Source organism: Acromyrmex echinatior, chromosome 4 (assembly GCF_024713525.1).
Source record: "Acromyrmex echinatior isolate Ae372 chromosome 4, ASM2471352v2, whole genome shotgun sequence".
In the NCBI taxonomy this organism is placed as follows: Eukaryota; Metazoa; Arthropoda; class Insecta; order Hymenoptera; family Formicidae; genus Acromyrmex; species Acromyrmex echinatior.
Window position 1 is genome coordinate 12254713 of NC_141855.1, and position 27497 is coordinate 12282209.

The 27497-nt window shown below is 28.3% G+C and overlaps 6 protein-coding genes across 16 annotated transcripts; 3 read left to right on the top strand and 3 right to left on the bottom strand.

Moving 5' to 3' along the window:
- Positions 1–263: 263 nt before the first annotated feature.
- On the top strand, positions 264–14911 carry LOC105146478 (ABC transporter G family member 23). 11 transcript variants are annotated; one of them, XM_087405328.1, is made up of 15 exons: positions 264–454; positions 1085–1172; positions 2905–3587; positions 5977–6175; positions 6496–6766; positions 6982–7214; positions 8080–8272; positions 10985–11074; positions 11242–11351; positions 11453–11838; positions 12033–12148; positions 13545–13615; positions 13732–13820; positions 14002–14178; positions 14513–14911. In XM_087405328.1, exons 4-15 carry the CDS (start codon positions 5979–5981, stop codon positions 14812–14814), a joined length of 2235 nt encoding a protein of 744 aa, XP_087261454.1. In that variant the 5' UTR covers positions 264–454; positions 1085–1172; positions 2905–3587; positions 5977–5978; the 3' UTR covers positions 14815–14911. The 11 variants fall into 11 exon arrangements, with proteins under 11 accessions (XP_087261454.1, XP_087261453.1, XP_087261456.1 ...); XM_087405327.1 differs by lacking the exon at positions 1085–1172; XM_087405330.1 differs by lacking the exon at positions 1085–1172 and having other exon boundaries at positions 2930–3587.
- A 181-nt stretch (positions 14912–15092) lies between these two features.
- Positions 15093–16151, bottom strand: LOC105146569 (uncharacterized). Its single transcript, XM_087405156.1, has 4 exons — positions 16148–16151; positions 15920–16033; positions 15702–15790; positions 15093–15512 (listed from the first exon to the last, which is right to left on the bottom strand). Exons 1-4 carry the CDS (start codon positions 16149–16151, stop codon positions 15315–15317), a joined length of 405 nt encoding a protein of 134 aa, XP_087261282.1. The 3' UTR covers positions 15093–15314.
- LOC147909982 (uncharacterized) lies at positions 16019–19066 on the top strand. Its single transcript, XM_087405353.1, has 4 exons — positions 16019–17193; positions 17572–17886; positions 17976–18129; positions 18999–19066. The coding sequence occupies exons 1-4, from the start codon at positions 17038–17040 to the stop codon at positions 19064–19066; spliced, it is 693 nt and encodes a 230-aa protein (XP_087261479.1). The 5' UTR covers positions 16019–17037.
- A 318-nt stretch (positions 19067–19384) lies between these two features.
- LOC105146480 (uncharacterized) lies at positions 19385–23339 on the bottom strand. Its single transcript, XM_087405350.1, has 7 exons — positions 22768–23339; positions 22027–22282; positions 21591–21720; positions 21199–21329; positions 20736–20882; positions 20491–20667; positions 19385–19524 (listed from the first exon to the last, which is right to left on the bottom strand). Exons 1-7 carry the CDS (start codon positions 22781–22783, stop codon positions 19410–19412), a joined length of 972 nt encoding a protein of 323 aa, XP_087261476.1. The 5' UTR covers positions 22784–23339; the 3' UTR covers positions 19385–19409.
- A 95-nt stretch (positions 23340–23434) lies between these two features.
- LOC105146481 (28S rRNA (uridine-N(3))-methyltransferase) lies at positions 23435–25951 on the top strand. Its single transcript, XM_011056775.2, has one exon. The coding sequence runs from the start codon at positions 23714–23716 to the stop codon at positions 24824–24826; it is 1113 nt and encodes a 370-aa protein (XP_011055077.1). The 5' UTR covers positions 23435–23713; the 3' UTR covers positions 24827–25951.
- Rpe (ribulose-phosphate 3-epimerase) lies at positions 24869–27360 on the bottom strand. Its single transcript, XM_011056776.2, has 4 exons — positions 26736–27360; positions 25805–25912; positions 25510–25731; positions 24869–25157 (listed from the first exon to the last, which is right to left on the bottom strand). The coding sequence occupies exons 1-4, from the start codon at positions 26970–26972 to the stop codon at positions 25032–25034; spliced, it is 693 nt and encodes a 230-aa protein (XP_011055078.1). The 5' UTR covers positions 26973–27360; the 3' UTR covers positions 24869–25031.
- Positions 27361–27497: the final 137 nt, after the last annotated feature.

Below are 27497 nucleotides of genomic sequence, written 5' to 3' on the forward strand. Positions count from 1 at the left end.
AACATTTTCTGAAATGAAAAATTATGTCGTGACTCGATAGCTATTTAAAAAAAAAAAATTATCTGAAGATATAATATTTCTTTAAGATAAATTTCTTATTAGCCAAGAGTTTTTTCCAAAATTAGATGTCATACGTAACACATCTGAATATTACTTTAAACATTTCCATGATTCTCGATTTGTTTAAACGCTATTGGAGAAGCGTAAAGCTTGCCCCTCCCCTTTAAGCAAACTGTTTTACTCAAAACGGATGATTGCACAAGCAGGTGTTTGATTGTCCGCACAGTCTTGCTGCGCTTTAGCAAAGCCAGTTTTCGCTGAGCCTCGTCGCGGTCAGGCGGCCACTCTTACTCTTGTACGGTCTCTCAGTTTCCTGGTCGCACTCTCGATTTCAATCTTCTGTTGGTTTCTGCGCGAGATAAGTACGCGAAACAGAATCTCGCAATTGTGATTGGTATATAGTGTTTACATGCAAATCTGATGTATCTTAAAATTACTTTGATATACGTGTTTTTTATGAATATTAAATATTAAAATTTTTTAATATTAAAATTTGTTTAAGAAACTTTAAAGTACTCACAATATTCATCTTTATTTGAATGTTGCAATAAAAAGTCTAAAACATAAAATTTTTACATAAAATGTTACAATTTCTAGATTCTAAACTGATACAAATCTGTTTGCGAAACTCCTAATTGTTTAAGCAATGCATTATTAAGAACTTAACTTTAATGTAATTTTGAATAAAGTGTTTCCATAAAAATCTTTAAGTTTAAACATTTTTATAATTTTTAAATCTTTTGATGTTTTACGTTTGATATTATTTCAAAGTTGTGAATTCATGATTTTGCTTAAAACAAACTAGAAATTTTACAAACAGATTTTCTTCATCTTAAAATAAAATAAAGTAATATTTGTGTAACAAAGAAAAAGGGCTACAAGCCAAAAATTATTTTATAAAATTAAACATCACTAATTTTATTATTTCTTGTATCTTTTAGCAATTTGAAAATTTAATTTTTTTTAATAAAAGATTTTTACTAAGAACTTTTATTAATTCTGCATCCTAAAAAAACTTTAATAGTTGAGAGATCTTACTAGCAATAAGCTGAAGAACTTGGATTTTGACCTTTGAATGTTCGGAAGTTACGTATACAGGATGTTCAGTAAAGGTCTGCACGATTTTTTAGACACTTCCAACAATTAAAAAAAAGTTGAAAGATGAATATTTATATTAAACGTGCGATTAAAAAATTAAAAAAAATTTTTTTTTCATAGAATGTTAATGTCATCTTAAATTTTTAAATAATAGCATTAAATAATTTTTTCTAATAATATTATAAGAATTATAGGAATATTCAAAACATTCAAATCATTATCGAAATGTCATTTTTATTAATGTTTTATTAATTTTATTGATATTTAATATCAAATTTTCAGCATTATTTCTAACAGCAGTACTTACAACCTCTGACTAGAATACAGAATATAAATACATACATACATACATACATGTTTATTTAATGAAATATACAATAAAATCAATAAAAATGATATTTCAATAGTAATTATATACTATGTATGTACTCCTTTTTGAAAACACGCGCCGAAATGATTTTTCTTGAAACACTAATAATACTAATAACACTTCTACTAAATTACCTCAGTAACATCACGAGTTAAAATTGACTAGCAATTTAACAATTTTTTATGCTTTTTCGCATTTTTGAAATCTTAATTATGCTGATTGTGAGTGACATATTAAATTTATTAAATAATTAATTCTTACTGCGAAAAATATTATCTCGACCAGGAACCCGGATCTCTTGCATTCCTTGCAAAAATTATATGATGCTATTTAAAAAATTTAAAATGGCTTTGATTTTTTATGAAAAAAATTTGTTTTTAATTTTTTATCGCATGTAATAGTATAAAATAGATGAATTCACCTTTCAACATTTTCTTAACTTAAAAGTATTTGAAAAATCGTGCTGTTACGCTTTGTATGTATGTTTTTGTACAGAAATTACGTATATTAGAAATTATTATACAAAGATGGAACAAAATCATATTTAAATCTTTTTTAATCTTTTCAAGTTTAAATTATATTAAAACCGCAACTGTGCCATTTTTTTCTGACAATTTTTCTTTTTAAATTAATTTGGATTTGTATGTGGAGTTTTAGATTTTTGTAAACTTTTCATAAATAATTATAATGAATTACAAGTAATTTTATTTTTATGGTAACAATTCTTTCTCGTAAAAAATTAGCTTTACTTTGAATCGCGATTAGATTAATTATTTAGACCCGCGGTTTTGTTAAAGTAAAGTATTATTTTATTTTTCTTTACAATATTTTGTATGAGAAGTCGCTTTTTTTCAAAGATAAATATTTGAAAATTTGTTTTATAAATTTTATATTTTTATAAACATAATTTTTGATTTTTATCTTATATTTAATGTACAAATATAGAGAAGGAAAAAAAGAAAAAAATTTTTGAGAATTTAATTAACTCCACGTTTACTTTAAAAATAAATTCTTTATTTGCTAAGTTTTTGAATATATTTTTTGATACGGAATTAACTGAAATATCTTAAATTAAAATCTCAAAGGATTTCATTATTGCTAACAAGTAGGACAAAAATTTTATTGTAAATTTGAAGATTTTGTTCTCAAATCTTGTTTAAAAGTTAAAAAGTTTCTTTTTTATCTTTAAATATTTAAAATCTTTGCTACATTTTAAGTTTGTTTCTTATTCCTGCACTCTCTAAACTGGTGCATTCGATACAATAAATTGAAGAAAACAAATATATTTGTTTAACTTATTGCACTGTGTGCATCAATTTAGAGAGTATAAAAATAAAGAACAGATCTTTTATCTATAATTTATTTTAAAAAAAAAGTGTGTGGACAAACATGTTACATCAGGAGCAAAATGTGCATGAAAAAAAGCAGAGAAGAAAATTCTTGAAGACATAACACTGCAAAATAAATCAAACTTAACCGTGTCATTTCAAACTACTATCAGTGAACATTTCAAACGATTTTCAATGATCAACAATTTTTGATATGTATTCAATAATTTATAGATAGTTGTCCAGTTGGTGTTGTGCAATCAAACAAATAGACTTGTTAAAAAAGAGACAAAACAAACCCTTAAAAATAAATTATTTAAAATATTAAATACGAAAAAAAATAAAAGTGTTGCTTCAAAATATATTTTTAAAAAATTACACTTGTAATAATTTCTGTGAAGAGAATATTTATTAAAAAGATATATTTTGACGAGTAATAGGATAATTAAGAATAGAGTACTTAAAAACATTTTTCCAAGAAACTTTTATTGAAACTGTTGAAAAAATAATATTCTACAATACTTTGTAGAAGGACATGCTCAAATACAATTGAATAAGTGTGAAAATATGAGTAATGTAAACAAGGAAATATGACTTAAGTAAAGAAGAATCGCGCAAAGGTGCTCGTCAGTCAACTTCACGTCAACCGATCTCATGCTCCAAGAAGATTTCATTCGAAGAAATTAGCAAGCAGCATTGTAGTTAACATTTTTTTCATTTAAATTTTACAGGTAAATATTTTTATCGTTAATTATTAATCTTACTGAGTCATTTTATAGAATATCCGCAAACAAAATACATTTAATACGTATATTTAATTAGTAATGCATTAATATTTGTTAATATGCAGTAATATATATGTCATATAAATATTAATATTAAGAAATAACGTTCACAAATAAGCTAAAGTTATTGGAATCTCTTTGATTGGCATTTCTGTAATGATCCTAGCGAGATTGCAGTTGACGTTTGTGCTAGCGTCATCGAATGGCAATTTTTTTCTTCCTGTAATGATATAAAGTTGACCGAATGGAAATTACCGACGCAACAAAAAAGATTTTGTAATACTTGATGCGTCAAGTTCGGAATAGAATATCTATCTTATATATCTTATGTATAACAGAATGAAATATTATATCCAGTCTACATAAAATGGCTAATTTCATTAATTATTAATTATACGCGTTCAAATTTTCTAATTTTAATAAATATATTTACATATATAGTAAAACACACACATCCACACACACATGCGCGCGTATAAATTAATTAAAATATGATTATATAATATTAGAAGTAATTTAACGAATTGTAATTTAAGTACTTATAAACTAAAGATTTTAACGAAAAATTTCTAATAATGTAAACTAATACAAAATAAAATTAATTTGAAAAATTAAGCAACAAACATTTCGACGTAAGTTAAAATTTTATTATTAGATAATGATAATCTATTCACATTTTATTATATTAGGTGTTGGAATTAATTCGTAGCGTTTTTTAATGAAAGAATGTTATTTATTTCACATGAGCATTAAAAAATACATTGATGAAAGTACTTCCCATCACTTGTAAAACGCTACGAATTAATTCCAACACCTAATATAAATTTTACATAAATATAAAAAAAATTTGAATTAATTCGGAGAACTTTCTGTGGCAATACTAATGAACTAGCTTGATAAACAGATTTCGTTTGACAACGACGTAAGCAAGTTCATCAGGAAGAAACGACGGGAGAGTCGAAAGAAAGGAAAGCGATCGGACGTAACCTTAAGCAGTCTTTCTTCGCTGGCCTCCTCTTTCGTAATACATCTCTCTTGCTCGCGTAAAGAAATGAGCAAATTACGTGAAAGCAACGGCGTTGCGTAGCATGTAGCTTACTCATCGCTCATATTTTTCGGTTACACGTTTAATGTAATAACATGTTAACGCAGATTTTGTAACACAGGTCGCTTCCTTTTCAATTATTCATCGATATAATATATTTTATTAATATTTTATAATGTCTTTAAAATCTTGGACAGATATAAAATTTTTGTCAATTTCGTTAAATTTATATTGTTCATGTTTTAATTGTTTGCAGTAAACTTCATTTATTTATTTTTATTTTCGCACAATAAAGATTTTTGGTATATAGTCAATCGCGCTAAGAACGTGTGTGTGTGTGTGTGTGTGTGTGTGATATTTATATTAGCTTATTAAAAAACTACAGAAATTACTTTTAATTCAATTTGGTGTATAATAGATAATTCATTAAATAAAATGTATTAAAAATGTATTAAAAATAAATTTTTATACAAAGAAGTAAAATTAAGATAGTACCTTTTTACATTATTATTATATATTATTCACACACACACACACACACACACACACACACACACCGGAATTATAGCAAAGATGATTGCTATGCTACCGATAAAACTCTTGACAATATGACCTAATTAATTAGTAATATGAAGTAATGATTTCTCAACGAATCGAGAAGTTACACCTTGCAATTTAGAAATGCGAATGAATCATCAAATTTGTAATTTCTCCAAAAAAAAAACAAAATAAATAAGCACAAGTGCAAAAAAGTCTTATCTTCTATATAAATTCAAATTAAGACTAAAATCTTCAAAATAAGATTACAATATTTTTACTTATATGAGCATATTACGATTAATTTAAGAATAGTCTTTTTTCTATGCGGTCATCATGATTGAATATAATCTTAATCTACTAGTTTGTTCATTTTTGCAATAAAATTTTTCTCAATGACAAACGTATTATATTTTTAAACTATAGTTGAATTAATTGTTTATACATATAACACATGATCGACTTATATCAGTGTCTCGTAAATTGTTAGTGATGTAATACCATGACAGACACTCTCACTTATCTGACCGGTCTTGCTAGAGCAAGAGATTCTGAACTCGCGCAAATATGTTGTGCAGTAGATCGCATAGGATTATAATTTATCATTTGATAGTTGAAGAAATACAAAATTATATAATTGCCAAAGAAGAAATACTAAGCTTTTAACTCTATGCTCAGTAGAGTCTAAAAATAAACAGAAGAGAGAGAAACGGATGAAGGAAGTGGAAATATATGATCTTATCTCTCTTTTAGAAATGGAGAGTGCGAACACACCGAGCACGCTGATGGAGATGAAAACACGAAGACAACCATTCCGGTCGCAAGTATCGACCTTGGACACGAGACGGAGACAGGCTGTTTGCGTAAGAAGAGCTTTCAAGAAATATGGATCCAAAAACAATCCCCATATCGTTCTCGACGGTCTCAATATGACCGTGCCAAAGGGCACAATGTAAGTATCTTCTGTGTGTTAACATCTTAGTAATGAATCAATAACAATAAGTAATTAATAAATAATTTATACGAAGAGAATTCAAGTTATGCATACAGGTCTCAAATGTTTTAGTAATTAGTATAAATTATAAGATAAAGAGAGTTAAAAAATAATAGAGTTTTTAAATATAATAAAAATTTTAATTGTTAATGTAATTATTAAATAAGTAATTTATAGATTATTAAATAAGTAATTAAATAAGTAAAATTTATATAAAGTAAAATTGTTTTCTTTCTTTCTGATTTATTTAATGTTTAATAAATGCTTTATTACGACAGTTATGGGCTACTTGGTGCGAGCGGTTGCGGAAAAACCACTTTACTGTCGTGCATCGTTGGTCGGAGACGTTTGAATTCTGGCGAAATATGGGTGTTGGGAGGCCGACCAGGTTCCAAAGGATCCGGTGTGCCCGGTCCCCGGGTCGGTTACATGCCACAGGAGATTGCGCTTTACGGCGAGTTCTCCATTCGGGAAACATTTATTTATTTCGGCTGGTGCGCCGGTATGACGACAGAAGAAGTAGATGAAAAGCTGATTTTTCTGCTCAAGGTAAAAAATTTCCGGATCATGGAAAGTCGAAATTTCGAAAGGAGTTTCTATAGAGCTAAAACTTCCAGTTCTTTTTAAATGTCTTTCTAAATATTTAATTCCTTTTCTTTCAAAATTTAAAGAAAAGAAAATATCTTCGTCACAGATATATTGGAGCACAGTATTATTTTCCGATTTTATTTACTTATGTAATTCTCTGTATTCTCTGATTACAGTTTTTACAACTACCGTCCGAAAATCGTTTTGTTAAGAATCTCTCAGGTGGTCAGCAAAGGAGAGTATCTCTCGCGGCTGCCATTTTAGCCGAGCCTGAACTCTTGATTCTGGATGAACCGACAGTCGGAGTGGATCCTATTCTTCGTCAAAGTATTTGGGATCATTTGGTGCACCTCACCAAGGATGGCAACAAGACCATCATTATTACCACGCATTACATCGAAGAAACTAGGTAAGTTGCTACATAATTATTACATTTAGTAACATTACGTCTAATATCATATTTATTACATTTTATTATATTAGTATTTTATACATTCGATACTTTCACTTCATGACTTTCACTTTACAAACTAAATCAAACCTTGTCTTATTAGTTGTACAGGAAGCATTATAAATTGAATCAGTTAATATTTTCATAACTAGAATAAGAAAACAAAAAATTAATTAAAATGTTTTGATGCAATTAAAATTTCTCCATCAATTGTCCGTTTTATTGAAAAAAAAAATAATGTTGCAGTTATAGCAAAAAATTATCTAGTTAAAATTATCTAGTAGAAAAATTAGCTAAAATGAATAAATATCTAGGAAGAATTGCAATATTGGATATGTTTTATATCTAATCAATATGGATGGCAGAAACAAAATTTATATCTGAATTATTTCTCATCAAGAAAATTTCTTTGTACCGTTCAATCAGATGATCTGTGACTGTGATTTATATTTAGCAGTGATTCATATTTGATTTAATTATAAGAAAACAAATTTTCTTGCATACGTTGTTAGAATATTGTACTATAAATTCTACATTTATGATATATAATTTTCTATTAGATACAAAAAACAACAATAATTAATTCTAGCTGGAGTAGTAAAATATTTTTTTGCGTCTTATATAAAAATTACTTCGTAATGCTGTCGGCAATTAAAATGGAATAATTTTAATAAGACGCAAAAAAATATTTTGCTATTCCAGCTAGAATTAATTATTGTATCTGATAAAAAATTATAATTGCTGACATTATTATCCAAGTTATATGATTGAAATTTTTTTTCAATAAATAATTTAAAAAATTTTAAAAATATGTATTTTCCAGACAAGCTGGTATTATCGGTTTAATGAGAAACGGTAAGTTTCTGGCAGAGGAATCGCCGACGAAACTAATGGAAATGCATCAATTAGATACTTTGGAAGAGGTCTTTTTGAAGTTGAGCAAAAGGCAGAATCTGGGATTAAGAAGGAGAAGCAGTATTTTGAGCAGTGTAACAGGCCTTCCGCCAGAAGATGTAGTAAGTACAAATGCAAAAGAATTTTGACATATTTTGGAAACAAGTTATATTTTTATATGCTGTGGTGAAATTATTAATAAGGAATTTATATCTATTTATAAAGAGTTTTATCGACGGTTATACTGTTTATAAAGAGTTTTATTGATGGTTATACTGTTTGGAAGCACGTTGCACTGTCTGAAAACACACACACACACACACATTTGTTGACTAAACATTTTATATACACTTAAAAAATGATAATAGAAATGTTTGAGACTGTGTTGTTAAATAAAACATTTCATAAGAAACGCTTTGAAAAACATACGAAACACTCGAAGATTTTATTTCGGCGTGTATCAAAACAATCTTACAATGTCGCTTAAACATGTTCGAATGGCTACAAATATGATATATATGCAAGTATGTATACTATATATATGTATAGTATATATATATATATATAATAAATAATTTACATTGAATTATTTAAAGCATTAAAAATCCAGCTTCGACCATTCATAAGTAGAGACGAAATAAAAAATGACTTACAATTAGAATATAATAAAAGGTGCAGCATGAGATTTTTCACCATTTTTACTCATAAATAAAATGATTCCTTGAAAGAAAGGAACTCTCTAAATTAATTTCAAAAAAATTAAATTCGAAAACAAAAGTAAATGTTTTGATTTTTTTATTTTGAATGGAAATTAATTCAAGGACGTGACATTTCTGGAATCCTGGCGAAAACAATTTATTGAGAGTTTATAAGAAATTTATTTAGGTAAATAATTCATTTCAGTTTTCAAACATTCATCGAATTGTTTATAAGATAAAAATTCAAGAAGTTATTTATTATTCATGAAGTTATTTAGGAGATACTCACGACTATATTTGGCAGGGTTGGCAAGAAACGTGTTATTTGTAACGTCGTTACTATTACAAGGTACTTTTTTCGGTAATAAATGGATAACGACGTTATATTTTCTTCTGAGTAATGTTTATGGTAATGCAATTACATTTTAGGGGTAACAGTAACGATTTCACTAGTTACTTTTATCGTTACTTTCTAACTACGTAAAAGTTTAGTCATAACTATAGCCCTAGAAAACAGACATGAAACATTAACGGTCTAATTGGCTGTCTAAACTCTACTCGATCACGTCTTTTTTTCATCGTATTTACACAATTCACACGTATAACTCAGATATAATCTAGACAAATATTTAATTTCTTAAAATAAAATTTTTTCTGTGTCAGATCTCACAAATTAAATATATGTATATAATGCAGATTACAAGCAATATTATTTTTTTTATTATAATATTATATAATTTTACTCTTAGGGTATTCACAATAAGTCGTTCATATCTTGTTTCTTTTCTTCGAAATACAGCACCATAAATAATTTTTTCTATCTTTTCCTTTTTAAATATACAACTTTATCAATGTTTTTTAAAGATGTTAAAATATATATAAGAATCTATTCATAATTTTTGTATATTTGCAAAAATTCTGAAAATTAATCCACACACAAACGACCCATCATGCACAGTAAAAAAAAATATTAAAATTGTATATATTTTAAGAGTTAAACGTATAATTTAAAAATATTATTAAAAATAATACGAAAAATTAATTTATTTAAGTAAAATTACAAAAATTACAAAAAATGCAGTGTATATTATGTGATATGACAGCATCTATTTTATTCATGAAAATAACGCACAAAGTTTATTATAGGCATATATTTTTGGGCTCTATTTCTTTATTAAAAAATAGAATTTTGACATATTTTTTACATTTACTGTAAAAATTTACATATAATATTCTATTAATATCAAGAAAAAAAAAGTAACGGAAAAATAACTACTTGTTATAATTTGAGTAACGATAACGGTAATGAATTACTTTTGTAAATCAATAACGAGTAACGGGAACGAGTTATTTTTTTAGGAAAAAGAACGGTAACAATAACAAATTATTTTTATGAGGTAATGTTGTCAATCTTAATGGATAGGTGTTTCGATAGAAAAGTATTGTGTGGTATTTTTAGAATGTTGCAAATGTTTAGAAGATGTCTTAATCCAACTCCCTCACACGTGCAATATTCCGAAAATACCACACAATACTTCTCAAACGCCTATCGAACGTAGTGAATATCTCCTAAATAATGCCATGTTTAAATTTCTATCTTATAAACAATTCAATAAGTACACAACAAGAATATTAAAGCCTATAATAGTAATAGTAATAGTAATAGTAATAGTCAAAGCTAGATTTTTAATGCTTTAGATAATTCAATGTGAATTATATATATTGTATTATATACATATACATGCATATATATCATATTTATAGTCATTCGAATTGCGCGCCGAATTGCTTTATTTTGCCGGACTTATAAACACAATTAAACTATCATAATAATGTCATGAATTCAATTAAATTGACAAGCATTTTTAATAATTTTTATGCTCAATCCAGTATCATATTAAAAAGATGTTAGTGTGCTGAAAAACTGTAAATAAATTTATTGCAAAAAATATTACCTGGACCGAGAGTCGAACCCAGATCTTTTATATTTCATACGAACGTATTCTAAACCTTTAAACTATCGACGCTAATTCAATAAATGTTTTAAAAGTCAAAGAAACATCTACTTAAAATTTGAGTATTTATGTTCTCAATATATCTTATTAAAACATTTTTTAATATCTCTTTGTTTTGTAGGACGAAATAGATGAAATGAGTGGTGAATTCGGAGATAATGTGAGCATATCTAGTCGACGGAAAAGTATAGCCATTGTGGATGGTGGCAATGTACGAGTAATAATTTCTTATATATGTATAGCATTTTTAACTTTACTTATTAAAATAGAGCTATTTAATTATTTTTATAGTAATTATTTATTAGTTTAAATAATTTTTTACATAATTTGATATAATTGCTAAATAAATTTTATTTATTCTTGTATGTCTTTTAATAGGTGTCAGCATTGCCACCGGAAGAAAAAGGTTCTTCCAAACATACTATTAATCCAATGCACATGAAAGCTCTTATCTGGAAAAACTTTTTATGGATGTGGCGAAACGTCGGGTAATTAAATTCGTTTAATCACATTTCTATATTAAATTTGCTTTCATTTCTTATTCTCTAATTGTAATTTTTCATTTCTTATTTTCACTTACATCTTACAGGATGATGTTATTTATCATTGGTTTACCGGTCGCCCAAATAGTCCTCTTCTGCATCTCCATTGGTAAAGATCCTATAGGATTAAAATTAGCCATTGCCAACCACGAACTCAACAACAGTATGCAACCGTGCATTCCTGGAACCGGATGCGATTGGTCGCTATTAAGCTGCCGATATCTTCAATACTTACAGAAAAAAACTATACAGTTGTTACCCTACAACAGTGATGAAGAAGCCAGAAATGCAGTGGTAAAAGGATGGGCATGGGGAGCTATAACGTTTCCATCCAACTATTCCGAAGCTCTCATGGCAAGGATAGATTTCGGTAGAGATGCCGAGGAATGGGACATTAATTTCTCAGAGATAAAAATTATCATGGACATGTCTAGTAAGTCTCTTTGAACGTGAAATAGAACGAAATAATTTTTTATGTTTTTATGTGCAGCATTTTAAATGTTGCATTTTAAAAGACTCAATCTTGAAAAATAGACATTTTCCGATAATTAATAAAAAAAAATAACATAATTTTTATTTGAGAGTTCTGATATAAACGTACTACTCTAACTCAATATACCTTCGCAGATCAACAAATAGGCCAGCTATTACAAAAGAATCTCTTATACGCATATCTGGATTTCGCTAAGGAACTCACTATGGCCTGCAATTATAGCGAGAAGTTAACGAACATACCCATAAGCGTAAGTAAACAATTATGGGTGCGTTCCGATATTCACTGCCAGTGCTGAAAATTTATAGCGCACGTAACGTATACTGTATAGTTTCAGCACTGGCAGTATATCGGAACGCACCCTATGTTAATATGCCCATATAGGGTCGCCAGCAGTTACAAAAAAACTAACGCTTGACGAACGCTACACGACTGTCAACTGACGGCCAAGATTCTATCAGGCAGTACTGGGCTATCACCGGTAAATAACTGCCTAAAAGTTGGACCCAATACTGGGATCATCCATCCAGTACTGCATCAGTAGTCTGCCAATACTGCGCCTAGTATTTCTTCTCGAGAATTCTTTCTTGAGAAATTCTTGAAAAAAACAATAAATTTAAATTTCACACTTCTCGAGAAGTTATTGTTATTTCTCGAGAAATCAAAAATTGTATTCTGAATTATTACTGGTATGAGAACTCAAAGCTTGGAACAACTTTTCCATGCATTGTGTACCATTAAATCTACTTTTACGCAAAATGAGCTCAATTTTTCCATTGCAAATGATTTTGTAACAAAAAAACTATTTCGACTAGCTAATGTTAAATGCTTCTTGTTTTTTTTTAAAGATATTTCAAACCACAAAAATAATTTCTAGAAAAGAGAATAAATAAAATCGTTTAAATTTATTTTAATGATTCATAATTTAGAAGAACATGAGAGAACACAATTATTTTAATTTTTATGTAGCAATTGTTAGTTGAAAACAAGTAATTTTTCTTTATTAAAAAATTTTTTAAAAAGTTATGTATTTAAATTAATTTATAAAAAAATTATTTGAGTACAAATGTATTTTATTTCTCATCTATTAAGTATGTAATATACTTAATAGTGTAATTATAATATGTACTATATATTTCTATATAAATTTATATATGTATAAGTATTAATATAAAATACGAAGATGTAATTAATTGTAAGAGTTAAATCATGTTTTCTTTTATTATATACAATTTTTCGAGATTTCTCGAGAAATCTTGTAAAATTAAAATTGCTCTATTAAATCTATAGTGTCAAATTTAATTATCGTTTCAGTATAAAATAACGATATATTTGGTAGGAGCAATGGCAACTCACATTAAGTTAAATTTGACACTATAGATTTAACAGTGTATTTCTCTTTCTCTAGAAATAAAAAATGTCGAGAAATCAGAAACACTAATTGCGCTAGTGCCTGGACTGTGGCAATCAGTAATGGCCCAGTACTAAGCCGATTATAAAATTCCATATATGGAAGTAGAGATAATGTAATTTTGTCTAATTTCTGTCACTATGCATAGCGTTTTAATATTATAATTATCTTTGTTACGTTATTGTAAATTATTATTTACAACAATTTATATCTATTGTTATAATTGTTACGTTAGTTTAAAACGCCAATCTTTGGACCTCATGACCCTAACTTCACGGATTTTGCAGCGCCCGGAGTAATTCTAACGTAAGTATATATTTATCTTAATGTCAACATAATAAAATAGTGTACATATACATTAAATTTAATTGTCTTCTTTCAAGAAAAATTTGTTAGCATTAAAAGAATTCGTGTTTTTTCAGAATTATTTTCTTTCTCTCAGTCGCATTGACGTCGGGCGCTATGCTGCTAGAGAGAAATGAGGGTCTGCTAGAAAGAAGCCTTGTAGCAGGTCTGTATAAAAAAAAAAGAGAAAAATATTTAAAACCGTAATAAGCAAAGATATATTCCGATCTTAGATAAATCCTAAATAAATCCTAGATAGATAAATTTTGGGGTATACACATATCTGCTGGAATTTAAATTAATAAATCTTGGAATTGATAAATAATTAATTTTGTAATCTTATACAGGCGTCACTGGTACGGAGATTCTCTTTGGTCAAGTAATCACGCAATTCACGGTAATGTTCGGGCAAGTTGTGATGGTCCTCATAGTCTCATTCGCGATCTTCAAAGTCACTTGCGAAGGCGACATTGGTTGGATCACCGTATTAATCACCCTTACGGGCCTTTGCGGCATGTGCTTCGGTAATCCATTCATTATCTTAAAATTGAATCATCGCGTGAAGTATCAAATCCCAAAAATTTTACAAAACTTTCTTACATAAAATTTTTTATAATTATTATATTTAAATGATATAATTCTTTTGCAAAGATACACTGAATTTTTATTAAATGTTTGCGATTATTCATCAAGTTACAATAACTTTGTAAAAACATAAAAAGAAGAAATTGAAGATTTTATGTAAGAGATTATGAAAAAAGTGTTTTCTTGTCAAAAAAAAAACGTTACACTACACTTTTGTTGATTATATATACTTTGTTTCTTCAAAAATTATTCGAAAACAAATTTAATTTTCAGGATTTGTAATCGCCTGTTTCTGTGACAATGAAAGGAACGCCACATACGTGGCGATGGGTTCTTTTCTTCCAATTGTGATGTTGTGCGGCATTATCTGGCCCATAGAGGGCATGCATCCGATTTTGAAATACATTAGTTTTTTACTACCTCTAACGAAGAGCACAGATTCGATGAGATCAATGCTGGCTAGAGGTTGGACGATATCAGAACCGTCTGTTTATTACGGCTTTATCTCTACTTTCATCTGGATCAGCATTTTCATGAGCTTGTCGATATTGCTAATTAAATTTAGAAAGGGTTAATTTAAAGAAAATAATTTTATAAATATTGTATAAAAGGTTCATCAAATCTCTCTATAAACTGTAATTTAATGAAGTTAAATAAATAAAATAATTCTAATTGTTATACATATTTAGATATCACATACAATCTAATTCATGTAAAATTAAATTAGATTTCAATTTATTTAAATAAAAATATATTGAGAATTTTAAGTATGACCGTATATGTGAATACATTAAATATGATAAAGAAAATCAAGATCGGTCAAATTTTGAATGTTACAAATAATACATTCTATATTCTTTTGTTAAATCAATTAAATAAAAATTTTCTCAATTTTTGTTATTATAATTATTATCAGATAATTTTAGATAAAAACTAAATCGCAGCCTTCTTAAAAAAAAAAAAACCCAAAGTTACACATATTTGTATAAAAAAGTATTATATTGTTATATAATTCATAGCATATAATATTAAAACAATATAAATGTATAATGTAATATTAAAAATCTGAACATTTCTAAATGACTTGTCGTGTTTGATGATGAAAAAGACAGAAGACTTGTAACCAATTGTATAAGGTAAATATTGCTTGCAATATTTCATTGCGTTTGACATGCAAACCATCTAGGAAGAATCTCACGAAGAAAACAATGATCTCCACAATAATGACACAGAGTTGCATGAGCAACCATGGTGTATGTAGCATAGGGTATTCCTACCAAAGCAAAGCTATGTATTTATTTAGAAATAACAATTGCTTTTATAAATCTTTATATATAAAAATATCATATATATATATATATATATATATATATATATATATAAAATATCATATAATTTTCATAATATATTTTTAAATAAATTATTTTTAAATAAATTATTTTTTAAATACTTTTTTACTTACTGTGATCGCGCCTAACATAATTAAAGTATAATGCTCGATTCCCAGGATCGACGTCATTAACTTCAAATCTCTCTCGACAGTAAAGGGCACTGCAATTATTATTTATCAATTTATAATTTATTAACTTCTTGATTACAGATGTACAGTTAAAAAATTTTTCAATTAATGAAATACTATAATACCTTTGAAATACTATCTAATAATACAATAATTATTACCTTCTTGATTATTCCTATGGCGTGATAATATCCTAGGAATTTTATAATTTATTGTGCGTATTATGTCAAAAGCCGTGACTACCTGACGAAATTTTTTATTAATAGTAAACAGCACTTAAATATTCATTTATTTTTTTTATCTGATATATGTATTTAAATTAGCAAGGGAATATTACGATAGACTAACGGTCCCAATGAGGCCCAGAACAATCACATATAATGAACTACCCATTACATAATTATTGCACAAGGAACAGGCCATTCGTCCGATTTTCTGCAAAATAAAACTAGTATTATCACAACAACAAAAATAATTGTTTTTGAAAATTGTAAGAAACATTTAATTACTAAGTGTCCACTATGGACTCTTCGTCGACTGTGAAAGACCATAATTCACTTTATATCTCAATTTTTTGAGTCTGGAAAAATTGTGTTTCTTCTTTAAATTAAATAATGCAAATAATGTATAGCAATGTTAAATAGTTTAAACGTTCCGTTTAATAACGGAATAGGTTCAATTAATTTTATTATATTTGTACATTTACTTTCCGAAAATTTTAGAGGTTTGTTTTTCGCTCTATGAAATTGCACCTTCATGCATTTTCAATATATCGCAATTTAACATGAGCTATAAATTAATATATGTGAATTGAACATATTTAATGTAACAAATTATTCCAAGCAATATAATGGATATAATTGGATCAAACACTCAATATAATTTTAACATAAAGAACAGATTTTTGACAGGATTATTTCACACGAGATATTTATTCGTACAAATACATAAATTATGTAAATAATATGTAACGTGTTAATAAAAATAGCTTATAGTTTTTAAAATCGATTCCGATCGATTTGCGTAAAATCACAAACGAAGTCAATAACGTGAAGTTTTGCAACTATAACAAAATAATTATGTAATTCTATTTTTTTCTTTTTATCATCGTCACATTACATTGATTAATTGGTTTTCCATTCTACAATATTTTTTAATCTTTATCTCATTATATCGTTTTGCAAATTTATCAGTTTGCTGCGTAATTTCTATTCTTTGTTACATGTGTATGCTACTTGTTGCTTAAAAAATAATATATAAGCCATAATTAACATAATGTATGTGCATTTTAAGTATACTAATATATTTGGCTGATAAAAACAAATTTATCAATCATTTACGTGACCTATTAATTACAATGGATTATCAATCAAGTCGCGTTCAAACCATTCATGAAGATTATCTAAAAAGAATGAAAGAACATCGAACAAAAACGGTACATCAATATAATATTATAGTATTTACATACATTATAATATAATAATAACATTTGTTTTTTAGTTGCATATGTATGGCCCACGCTCAAGGCGTGTAACATACATATAATACACAAAATATCTACTTTATAGATAGAAATATAATTATGTGGACAGTTTGATAAGTCGATGTCATTTTAAAAGAAGACTATGTTAAAAAATAAGTTAAATAAAAAAAAGTTTAAAAAAGTTAAAAAAAGTCATTCATTCACCAAATTGTCCTCAAACATAATAAGTTCTTCATATTTTTTTTAATAATATGAATTCAGTATACTTCCATATTATTCAATTTTTTGAAAAACGAATTCTTTTTCACGATTTTGTTTATCTTTTTACAGCTAGCTGAAGCTAAAATATCACCTCATTTATTTAAGACTCATTCTCAAGTAATTAAGAAAGATGAGAAATCGCTGAAAAAGAAAACGTTTTTTTACCACGAAGGTTTCAAGATAATCAGAGCAATGTCCTTGGCATTATTGATATTGATTTTGTGCTATTACGGATCAACGGAATACAATGTTTTGCAGAATGGGCAGATTCTTCGCGGTTTCCCCTCCAGAAAGGCCATCTTGACATTTAGTTTCGGCTATTCCATCTCACGCACTATACTATCTGTAGTTACAGTTAGCATGCTTATTTATTCCATTTTAATGGTAAACAAAATTATTATCAACTGATATAGTTTTGTATATACTTTTCTATGCTTTAGTTTCATTTTATAAATCTTGATTACGCATTTTAGAAGCAGCCGCAACTTAGTTTGCCTTTCATAGGCTTCTTTTTAGCCGAGTTGGTGTGCGATTTTTGTGATGTGATCATAATGATCTGGTATTTCTTCGAACATCTTCAAATACAAACTGCATTACTTTATACTACAGGACTTCTTCTGTTGCTCTGTAATTATTTTTATCCGTCTTTCATTTTTTACGGAGAAACAATTATTGCAAACAGAAATCTGATACATATCGAATTATCCCATAATTCATCCCGAAAACGGCTCATAGACAGGTAGAGCGTACTAAAATGAATCCGCTGCAAAAAACTGCAAGAGACAAAAATTGTTTATTTTCTTCTCTTAGAACTCTAAGAATTTTTTCAGAATTTTTTATCAACTTTTTAGTACTGTATTTTCTTATTTTTACTGACATGAGAAAATATTATTAAAAAATTCTGAAAAATTCTCAGAACTTTATAAGAAAAAAATAAAGAATTTTGTTTCTTACAATTTTTGTGAAAACAGTTTGTGAAAATAGTATTTTAGAAAAAAGATAGTATTTGAGAAAAAAATTATTGAAGATCATTATTCGGCAATTTTTAGTAATTAATATCTTTACTAAACTTAACTGTTGCGAATTACAAAATGGTAAAGGACTTTTCGACTCAGTTTAATCCGTTCTACCTGCCCATGAGCGTTGTCGAGTGAATTACGGGACAAATCCTGTATGTATCTCTTCTGTTCACAATAAAATAGACAAGCTATCATTATAATACTAACCAAGTATATATAGAAATAATTTAAGTTAAAGTAGAATTTTTATTAAAATTTGTATACTTTCTCTCTCTCTCTCTCTCTCTCTCTCTCTCTCTCTCTCTCTCTCTTTCTTAAACTATTTCAGAAATTTAAAAGATATTATATGAAACAAAATATCATGTATTTAAGATCTATCTCATCTATTTATTATTTATTTTATATAGTTTATTGCCATTTTTTAATTTATTTTTATATAATAAATACTTATATATACGTCAATTTTTTTATATTTAGTGACAGAAATATGGACATGGCTAGATATTGTGTGGCTCTACGAACATCGAAACTTCAAAATATATTAAACAATGATGATAAATGTCAAGAATAATGGAAATCGATAAAAATTTAAATTTCTAATTATTCTCCGAATTTCGTATTCCTATACTGTATACACGTTTTTCTCATAAATCTTTTCAAACAAATCATACATATATTGATTCTTATAAATTAAAAATATGTTTATTTCCAAAACATATAATTTTTTAATTTCGTAATAGAATTCATTTTTCATGTCATCAAAATATAATCATTGCAGATTTTTTTATTAATTCTTTATTTTTATATTTATGTTTCGGAAAGATTATATTAAATTCTATGAAAAATGAAAATTATATCTTCTATGACTTATATAACTAAATATTTAGATTATATTGTAAGTTCCCAAGATTTTCCAGACTTATATACTGTAGGACAATCGAAAGCATTGACCGAACAGTGCGATTTTAAATCAAGTACTCGCACCTCGGCACAATTATCAATCCTAAAAAGACAAGAGTTCACGAATATATATGACAACATTCTGTATATATCTCATAAGTAGAGAAAAATCGCATTATGAGATAGGCGCCTAATATGAGATAGCGGCGTTTCCGCTAAACTAGTAAACGCTCTATTATTAGTTCCATCATAAATTTATTGTTCTTGGATTGAAAACTTTAGTGGAAAATTCATTATTAGATCGTGCATGTAGTAGTTGTAAAAAAAGATTTTAGAATTTGGATATCTTGTCAAGTTTCGTTGAGATGAAATTTTAAAATCTTGTGTATTATTTAATAGAAGTAAATATTTGGCAATAAATTCTTCATGTAGTGATAGAGTAAGATCATACTAATAAAAAAATATATGATATGTTGAATTGCTTAATTATAGAAGTTAGATTTGATGATTGTAAAACTGCATGGAAATCATAATATGAGATATCCAGGTTATTTCTAATATGAAATAATCTATGCTCTCATGTCATAGTGAAAAATCATTGTTAAAGTATAAATGTTATTGTATAATAATAAAAAGCACAATCGAAATAAACATTGATATCTGTTTCTGCGATGCTTGGTTCCAACTACCTGAAGACGAGTCAGCTAGGTACAATGCATCGCATACTTATTTTATACGTGCACTGATTGTGTTTATTTGTATTTTAGAAACATTAAATAAAGTTTTTTTTTTAATTGCAATTCTGACGTACGTTTTATTATCGATTTCTCGAGACATCTCATATTAGGACAATTTTTTGATTTTGCGATTTGCTCACTTTTTACATTTCTTTAATTTATAAAAAAAAATAAAATTTGAATTAAATTTTACATAACATTATCTTAAAGCTTATTAAATTCCCTCCAAAAGAGAAACCTATTATTTTTTCAAATTCTGCCTATAGACTTCTAGCATTTACCCAAAATGAACTCGGTATCTCATAATAGGGGCCTTTTCTCTATATGTATACCTCGGACAAAATTTGTCCAATGCATCCTTCAAACTATAAATTTGCGTTGTATTCTTGGATATTTCCTGTATTAGAAAGCCTAGAAATGCTTGACAATGCACATCTGTCGCTTGTAAATCGATCGTTGGATCAATCGTAATTAATTTGTCCGGTATGCAATCTCGTTTCTCCACTTTACTACAAAAATAAAACAGAAGTGTTAAAAATAATATTAATTACTTATTTTTAAGTGTTTATCTACTTACTTCCATCGTGATTTATTGATAACTGATAAATTGCAATATGCGCTGGGATGCATTGCAACTCCGGGGAAGTTCCAAAGCAGATACGCTCTCGCCGCCATCAGCAACAATTCATTATTCAAATTTTTTGCAATATGCGATAATTTTGTTCTAGCAAGTATAAATATAATATTAAAATATAATTTTATTGACAAATTGAAATAAACAAAAAAACAATTCAATTTTAAATAGACAAAAAGAATTCGTAGTGATAATATTATGTGACATTTTATATCATACATTTTATATCATAAAAAAAATTATCTTTTTATTATTATAAATATATTTCTTATGCTAGCGCTTCAAAAATTACTTTTCATAATTGTTAAATATAGTATTATATATTAAAACATAAAAATGCATTAAAAAATGTGTGTACATTCTAAATATTAATTATTATTAAATTCAAAAATCTTATATTTATTACTTGCTGAAAAATTTGTCAATTAATAATTCGGCGATGTGAATATTAGCATTTTGAGTGGTCAGTGCCATTTTAAGATAAATTTCCGATGTGTTCGGTGTATTGGAAGTACGCATCAAATTGATTAAGTATATCTATAAAAAAATTAACTGTAATTATTCTTGTAATCAAGGTTAAATTTTATTTTCTTTGAATAAAGAAAAGAATTAACTAAGATGATAAAATCTATGTTTCATTCAAAGTTAAGATTGTGTATGTGCGCGCGCGCGCGCGCGTGTGTGTGTGATTACTCGCAAATATTTATATTAAAAAAGAGAACATTATATTAAAAATTACTTATTAATCATTTGTATGTCAAACGTAAATTAAATAGAATTAATAGAATTTTGATATACATTCAAATTTGGTTGTTCTCTTGCTGCAGCCTCAATATAACAGAATTCTTTTCCAGACCAGACTTGCGTAGCTTCCTTCACGAAATAGACATTAATGGAACATTCATCTTCGGAAATCTTCAAATCTTCACTTGAATAAATTATAATTTGTATATTTCTTGATTAAAAGGAAATCATTTAAAATTCAATTAAAATTAAATCATTAAATATAATACATTTTTACATAAATTAAAAAAATTAATTACTAAGTGTTGAAAACATCCGGTATAAATTGAAAATATTAATCAATCAAATATTTAAAACAAATTAATTTGATTATTTTTATTTGCTTTTTTTAATTTATTTTACGAAAATAAGAATTTCATCTCTTTACTCAGTGATTGTTTTTTAAATATTATTTCATTAAATTATAATTATTAATAATAATTATTAGTACCAGCAATTGTCATTGTTTGTTATGGGTGAACAAAATATCGCCGTGACAAAAGCAAGAAAAATAAAACTGAGAAGGATAAGACACGCTGTCATAAACGAACTGAAAAGATCGTTCGGCCATCTTCTTAATTGATTTGCGGTGCCCTTAAGCATCAGGCTGTGGTGGCTATAAATCGGATCTTCAACATATACATACGGAAGATCAATGACCTTGTTTTTATCTTCATTCAAGAAAGGAAGTTTGTCTTCGCTAAAACCTAGAAATTTTTTAATCCTTTTTCATAAATATATAAATATTTATAAATATATATAAATATATATAAATATATTATTGTTTTATAAATAATATTTATCAACAAAATATTATTTGAGCAAATATTAGATATTTTTATAATAAATATTCCCAAATAGTTAAATGACTTTTCAATGACATACATCTTATTGACGTTATCATTTAATGTCATCTTGCTATATGGATTATTCCATTATCATATGATGTAAATATAATAAATTTTTATAATCACATTATGCAAAAACCAAAGAAAATTTTTATAAAGATTTTGTGTTTCTTTACACGTTATACATTATAATTGCAGAATTCTGAGAATTTTTATAAAACTAAAATTTAAAAGAAATATAATATTATGTGACATTTTATATCATTTTATATCACTTTTTATATAATACTTGTTAGGATAATAAATACATACAGGATCATAAATATATACATTCACATACTTACGTTCAGTTTTCCGCATTCCAACAGTTTTATTGCACTGCACCTTTAATCGATCTACTTAGAAGCTTCAAAGTCTCGATGTAATTTAACGAGTGGACACTTTTAGCAAAGCCAAGCTGATTTAAATCCAGTCACAGCGACCGATATTGAGAAATCGATGAGTTGTCCATATTGTGCAATTCAAATGTATCACACTTTCGCAAGTTAAATGCGAATTTGCTCGATAGAGAGACGTTACATACCCTTAGGGCTTATTCATAGTCCGTTCTTATTTCAAGACTGTCTTAATAAGTAATGTCTTAAGACGCTAATATACGATCCTCTGACTGGTTCGTGATTTTTTAAGACTGTACTTAAGACGGTCTTGAATATAAGATTTGACTATGAATACCGTCCCTAAAGTATTTATCTAACTTATCCTAGTACACTAATGGTTTCTTTGTCGAATCTGTTCACCGGCATAAGACTATTTCTTTTTACATCACATCTAATTAAGTCGCATGTAATTTAATACATTATAACAAACGTTTGATTATTTTACAAGATCTTTTACCCGTGAGATTTACTTTTTAGATAAATGTAGAGCGGGTTTCCTGACTGACACGATTCAAGTCTATCGAAACGCGCCGCAATTCTCGAAGTATCGAAACAATCGCGACAATCGACGGCAATATTCGATAAAGAAAGAGAGGGTTTTCACTCATAAAGATAAAACGTGGGTATGTTTTATCTCGGACTTCTCTCTGATAAAATCATTGAAATAAAATTTGTAATATTTTACGATTAAAAATAACGAATTAATAACGACAGTCCATTTAATGTAGTACCATTCGTTATTCTTCTGCCTTTTTTATCCTGAATTATATTGTACGCATTCATTAAAGTGCTTTGAGGTTAAGTCTCTCGTCGTGAATTGTTTGAATTAGGAACGAGCTTCAAAGAAGAAATAATGTCGGCCGCAAAGCCTGAAGTAAAGAATTGGAAGGAGTACAATCGTAAACGGAAGGAATTTCGAAAACAATGCAAGGAGGAAAAATTGGCAAAGAAGATGAAGAAGGCAGAACTCGAAAAAGAATTAAAAAATGAGACGCAGGAATATACAGAAGAAAGTAATACGAAGTACGAGCGGAGGGACATCTGTACTATCAGCATAGCGGTACCTGGGTCAATCCTTGACAATGCGCAATCCCCAGAACTACGTACCTATTTGGCAGGACAGATTGCACGTGCTGCATGTATCTACAAGGTGGATGAGATCGTGGTGTTTGATGACAAGGGCGAGATCACGGAGGATGAGAAGAGGAAGGTCAAGAAGGACGATATGCTGGGTGAGGCTAGGCTCGGGTGTCTACAACTAGCCAGGATACTACAATATCTCGAGTGTCCACAATATCTGAGAAAGTACTTCTTTCCAATCCACAAGGACTTACAGTACGCGGGTGTGCTAAATCCATTGGATGCACCACATCATCTAAGACAGGAGAATGAATTTTTATATAGAGAGGGTATAGTTACTAATAAGCCCATAAAGGCTGGCAGAGGTTCTCAAGTGAATGTAGGATTGTTAAATGAGGTTCATGTAGATAAGGTGCTGATGACTGGGTTAAGAGTAACAGTAAAAATACCACCTGATCAGCCAAATCGGAAGAAAATGAAAGGTATTATTGTACCGCCTAACATGCCACGTGCAGAGACTGGTATCTATTGGGGCTATAATGTCAAACTAGCCAAAAATCTAACAGAGGTGTTGACAAATTGTCAATATAAAGAAGGATATGATTTGATGATTGGAACATCTGATAAAGGAACATCGATCGATGAGATAAAAGCAAAGAGTTTAGAATATCACCACTGTCTCATAGTATTTGGAGGTCTCGCTGGATTAGAAGCTGCCATAGATGTGGATCCACATTTAAATGATGATTCATCTGTAATCTTTGATAAATATATAAATACGTGCCCACAGCAAGGCTCACGAACAATTAGAACAGAAGAAGCTATTCTCTTGACTTTAGCTGAATTGAGAACTAAATTAGTAGCTAAAGAAATCTTAGAAAAATAATAGTTGCATAAATGGTTGAAATAGTGAAATAAAATAAATACATTTATCTGTTCTAAAGTTATTGAATTTTATCACATTAATTGATACTTTATCAAAAATACAAATTCATCATTCACATCTTTGTACATATATATTTTTTATACATATATATAAAATGCCAAATTTATTGCAGAAACGCTTTGTATATTTACAGTATCCTCAGTTGTCACCGCTGTGTTGAATGATTGTGTCCCAAATAGCAATTTACTGTGTCTCTAAGTGTCGTTATTACTTTAGCTTGATCAGCAGAATTTATAACAGATGTGCCTGATACGATCATATTGGCACCAGCCTAAAAAGTAATATTAACATGAAAATAATTAATGATTTATAGCAAATTCACACAATCACACACTAGATTAGTACACTAAAGTTGCTGTACATAAAATTAATAAATTTAATTGTAAAAACTCAAATATTTTATCTAAAATAATGATTGTCATATCATTTAACAGAAAATGTATTATTTCATTGTCAAAATTGATTATATTATGCTATTGCATTGAAACACTATATAAAAAAACCTTTTTAATATGCTTAAATCTAGTGTAATACGAATGAATCGAGATCACTATTATAATTTTACATGTGCCAACGTCTGATTGAATTATTTATATATTGCAGTAATTTTTGACAAATTGCACCTTTGCACAAGCTTCAATTGTAGCTAATCCAATTCCACCATCAACTTCAATATCTAGTTCAGGATAGTTCTCCCTTAACCATGCAACTTTCTTTAACATTGGTTCCATAAATTTCTGTCCACCAAAACCAGGTTCCACAGTCATTACTAAAATCATGTCTGCTAAATCCGCGTAATTTGTCACCACATCCACAGGCGTTCCTGGCTTAAGTGCCACACCAACCTGTTTTTTAATTGATTTCATTAATTAAATGTAATAATATTAACAAATATTAATTTTTGTAAAGAGTACCAACCTTCATTCCTGCTTCCTTCACTTTCCTGCAAACTAAAGGAACATCCTCTACTGGCTCCACATGGAATGTATACTGATCTACACCAGCTTCAGCCATGGGTTCGATCCACTGTAATTATTTCAATAAAATAGAGTTATTTCTATAAAATAGAGTTTACTTTGGTCAAAATTTTAATAATACACAGCACGTATATCAAAATTTTAACATAATACAGTTTTAAAAGTATGACATTTTGAGATGTCTTATGTCCTGATTTTGGACATATATAGGTATATGTCTAGGTATCTTTAAAAATTTTGGCCAAATTAAAGTTACTTCATTTTACAATAAATTATTAAGCCTGCATTTAAAATGTGCTTATAATGTTAGCGCATTAACATGTTACAACTTGCGTTACTACAGAATTTCAAAGATGGGTTTTTATACATAAAAAACGCACACGTTCTGAATTTATAAAATTTAAAACATGTCTTGCAGTTTCTAAGAAAAACTTTGTTTCGCGTACACCTGGGGTATTTTTTCGTTAACCAATCAAAAACTATCACAGCTATCTTCAGAAATCAAAAGACAAAGATAGCCTTAGCCGTGGTTGCTTCTGATTGCATAAAGAAAAAACGCCAATGGTCTCTCTTGAGAGCGAGTGTGGCAGAGTAGACAGCGCACTAGTCCTGCTATGTTAGAGATGGGGGGTTTAATTTCCGGTAAGACCAAAATATTTTCATACATTCGTTCTCCTCTCGGAAGGAAGCGGCAATTCATCGAGAGTATCCTTACTAAGAATATTTCTCTAAACAAAAACTTTATTGTTTGGAATCGACATTAAACTGTTAAACTCCCATATGAACTGTGTACAACTAGCATGCACACCACAAGTATATGAGAGAAGTCACTACATTTAGACACAAGCAACAGGATTAAAAAAAAGAGATACCTGCTCCGGTTTGGATACCATCATGTGTGTCTCGAGGAAAGCATCTTTTATTTTACTACGAAGACATTTGACAATCGGATGACCAAACGTTAGATTTGGAACAAAATGACCGTCCATCACATCTAAGTGCAAGTAATCCGCGCCATTATCCAATAACTTTTGCGATTCTTTATAAATTTGCGCCAGATCACTGTTCAAAATCGACGGGCCAATTTTAGCGCTCAAATTCTTTGCCATGTCCGAATATATCAACGTGCGCAGATAAGAATGTTCCACGAAGCTGCTCGCAAAAAATATACGTACACACGTACACTATGTGTTGTTCTACACATAGATAAATTAGAATAAAAAATATTCAGCGTGATGTACGTATTATGAAACGAGATTCATGTATCTGGTGATAACCTATATTGCTCAACGGTCAACATAAATCAACATGAGCATCAGTGTTGCCGCGGGTCAAAAAATAATTTCACTAAAAAAATCCCTTCACAATTCACTAAAAGGCCCCAAAATTCATATAAATTATGTAGATTGACTGCATTCAGCCAGAAAACAACTTTAAGATTCTTGATTGGTTTATGTTAATATGGTCCACTAATTTAGATCCAATGGAGGAATTGAAAATAAGATCAATGAGAGGAGTAGAGGACGCTGACATAAAAATTTATTAAATAAAGAAAGTATTGGATCATCTAAAAAGTATCCGCGGTACTTTGTCATTAGATATATGACCATCAACACACATCTAGTGACAAAAAA

Coding starts and splice junctions, on each gene's coding strand:
- LOC105146478 (XM_087405328.1), top strand. CDS start 5,979: ATGGAGAGTGCGAACACACCGAGCACGCTGATGGAGATGAAAACACGA. Junction 6,176..6,495: donor ACCGTGCCAAAGGGCACAAT/GTAAGTATCTTC, acceptor TTATTACGACAG/TTATGGGCTACTTGGTGCGA. Junction 13,821..14,001: donor AGAAAGAAGCCTTGTAGCAG/GTCTGTATAAAA, acceptor AATCTTATACAG/GCGTCACTGGTACGGAGATT.
- LOC105146569 (XM_087405156.1), bottom strand. Junction 15,791..15,919: donor CCATAGGAATAATCAAGAAG/GTAATAATTATT, acceptor TAATAATTGCAG/TGCCCTTTACTGTCGAGAGA. Junction 15,513..15,701: donor TTATGTTAGGCGCGATCACA/GTAAGTAAAAAA, acceptor TTGCTTTGGTAG/GAATACCCTATGCTACATAC.
- LOC147909982 (XM_087405353.1), top strand. CDS start 17,038: ATGTGCATTTTAAGTATACTAATATATTTGGCTGATAAAAACAAATTT. Junction 17,887..17,975: donor TTATTTATTCCATTTTAATG/GTAAACAAAATT, acceptor TACGCATTTTAG/AAGCAGCCGCAACTTAGTTT. Junction 18,130..18,998: donor AGGACTTCTTCTGTTGCTCT/GTAATTATTTTT, acceptor TTTTATATTTAG/TGACAGAAATATGGACATGG.
- LOC105146480 (XM_087405350.1), bottom strand. Junction 20,668..20,735: donor ATCAATAAATCACGATGGAA/GTAAGTAGATAA, acceptor TTATTTTTGTAG/TAAAGTGGAGAAACGAGATT. Junction 19,525..20,490: donor TTGGACAAATTTTGTCCGAG/GTATACATATAG, acceptor TTGTCTTTTTAG/GATTGATAATTGTGCCGAGG.
- LOC105146481 (XM_011056775.2), top strand. CDS start 23,714: ATGTCGGCCGCAAAGCCTGAAGTAAAGAATTGGAAGGAGTACAATCGT.
- Rpe (XM_011056776.2), bottom strand. CDS start 26,972: ATGGCAAAGAATTTGAGCGCTAAAATTGGCCCGTCGATTTTGAACAGT. Junction 25,913..26,735: donor TGGTATCCAAACCGGAGCAG/GTATCTCTTTTT, acceptor AAATAATTACAG/TGGATCGAACCCATGGCTGA. Junction 25,158..25,509: donor CAATTGAAGCTTGTGCAAAG/GTGCAATTTGTC, acceptor ATTACTTTTTAG/GCTGGTGCCAATATGATCGT.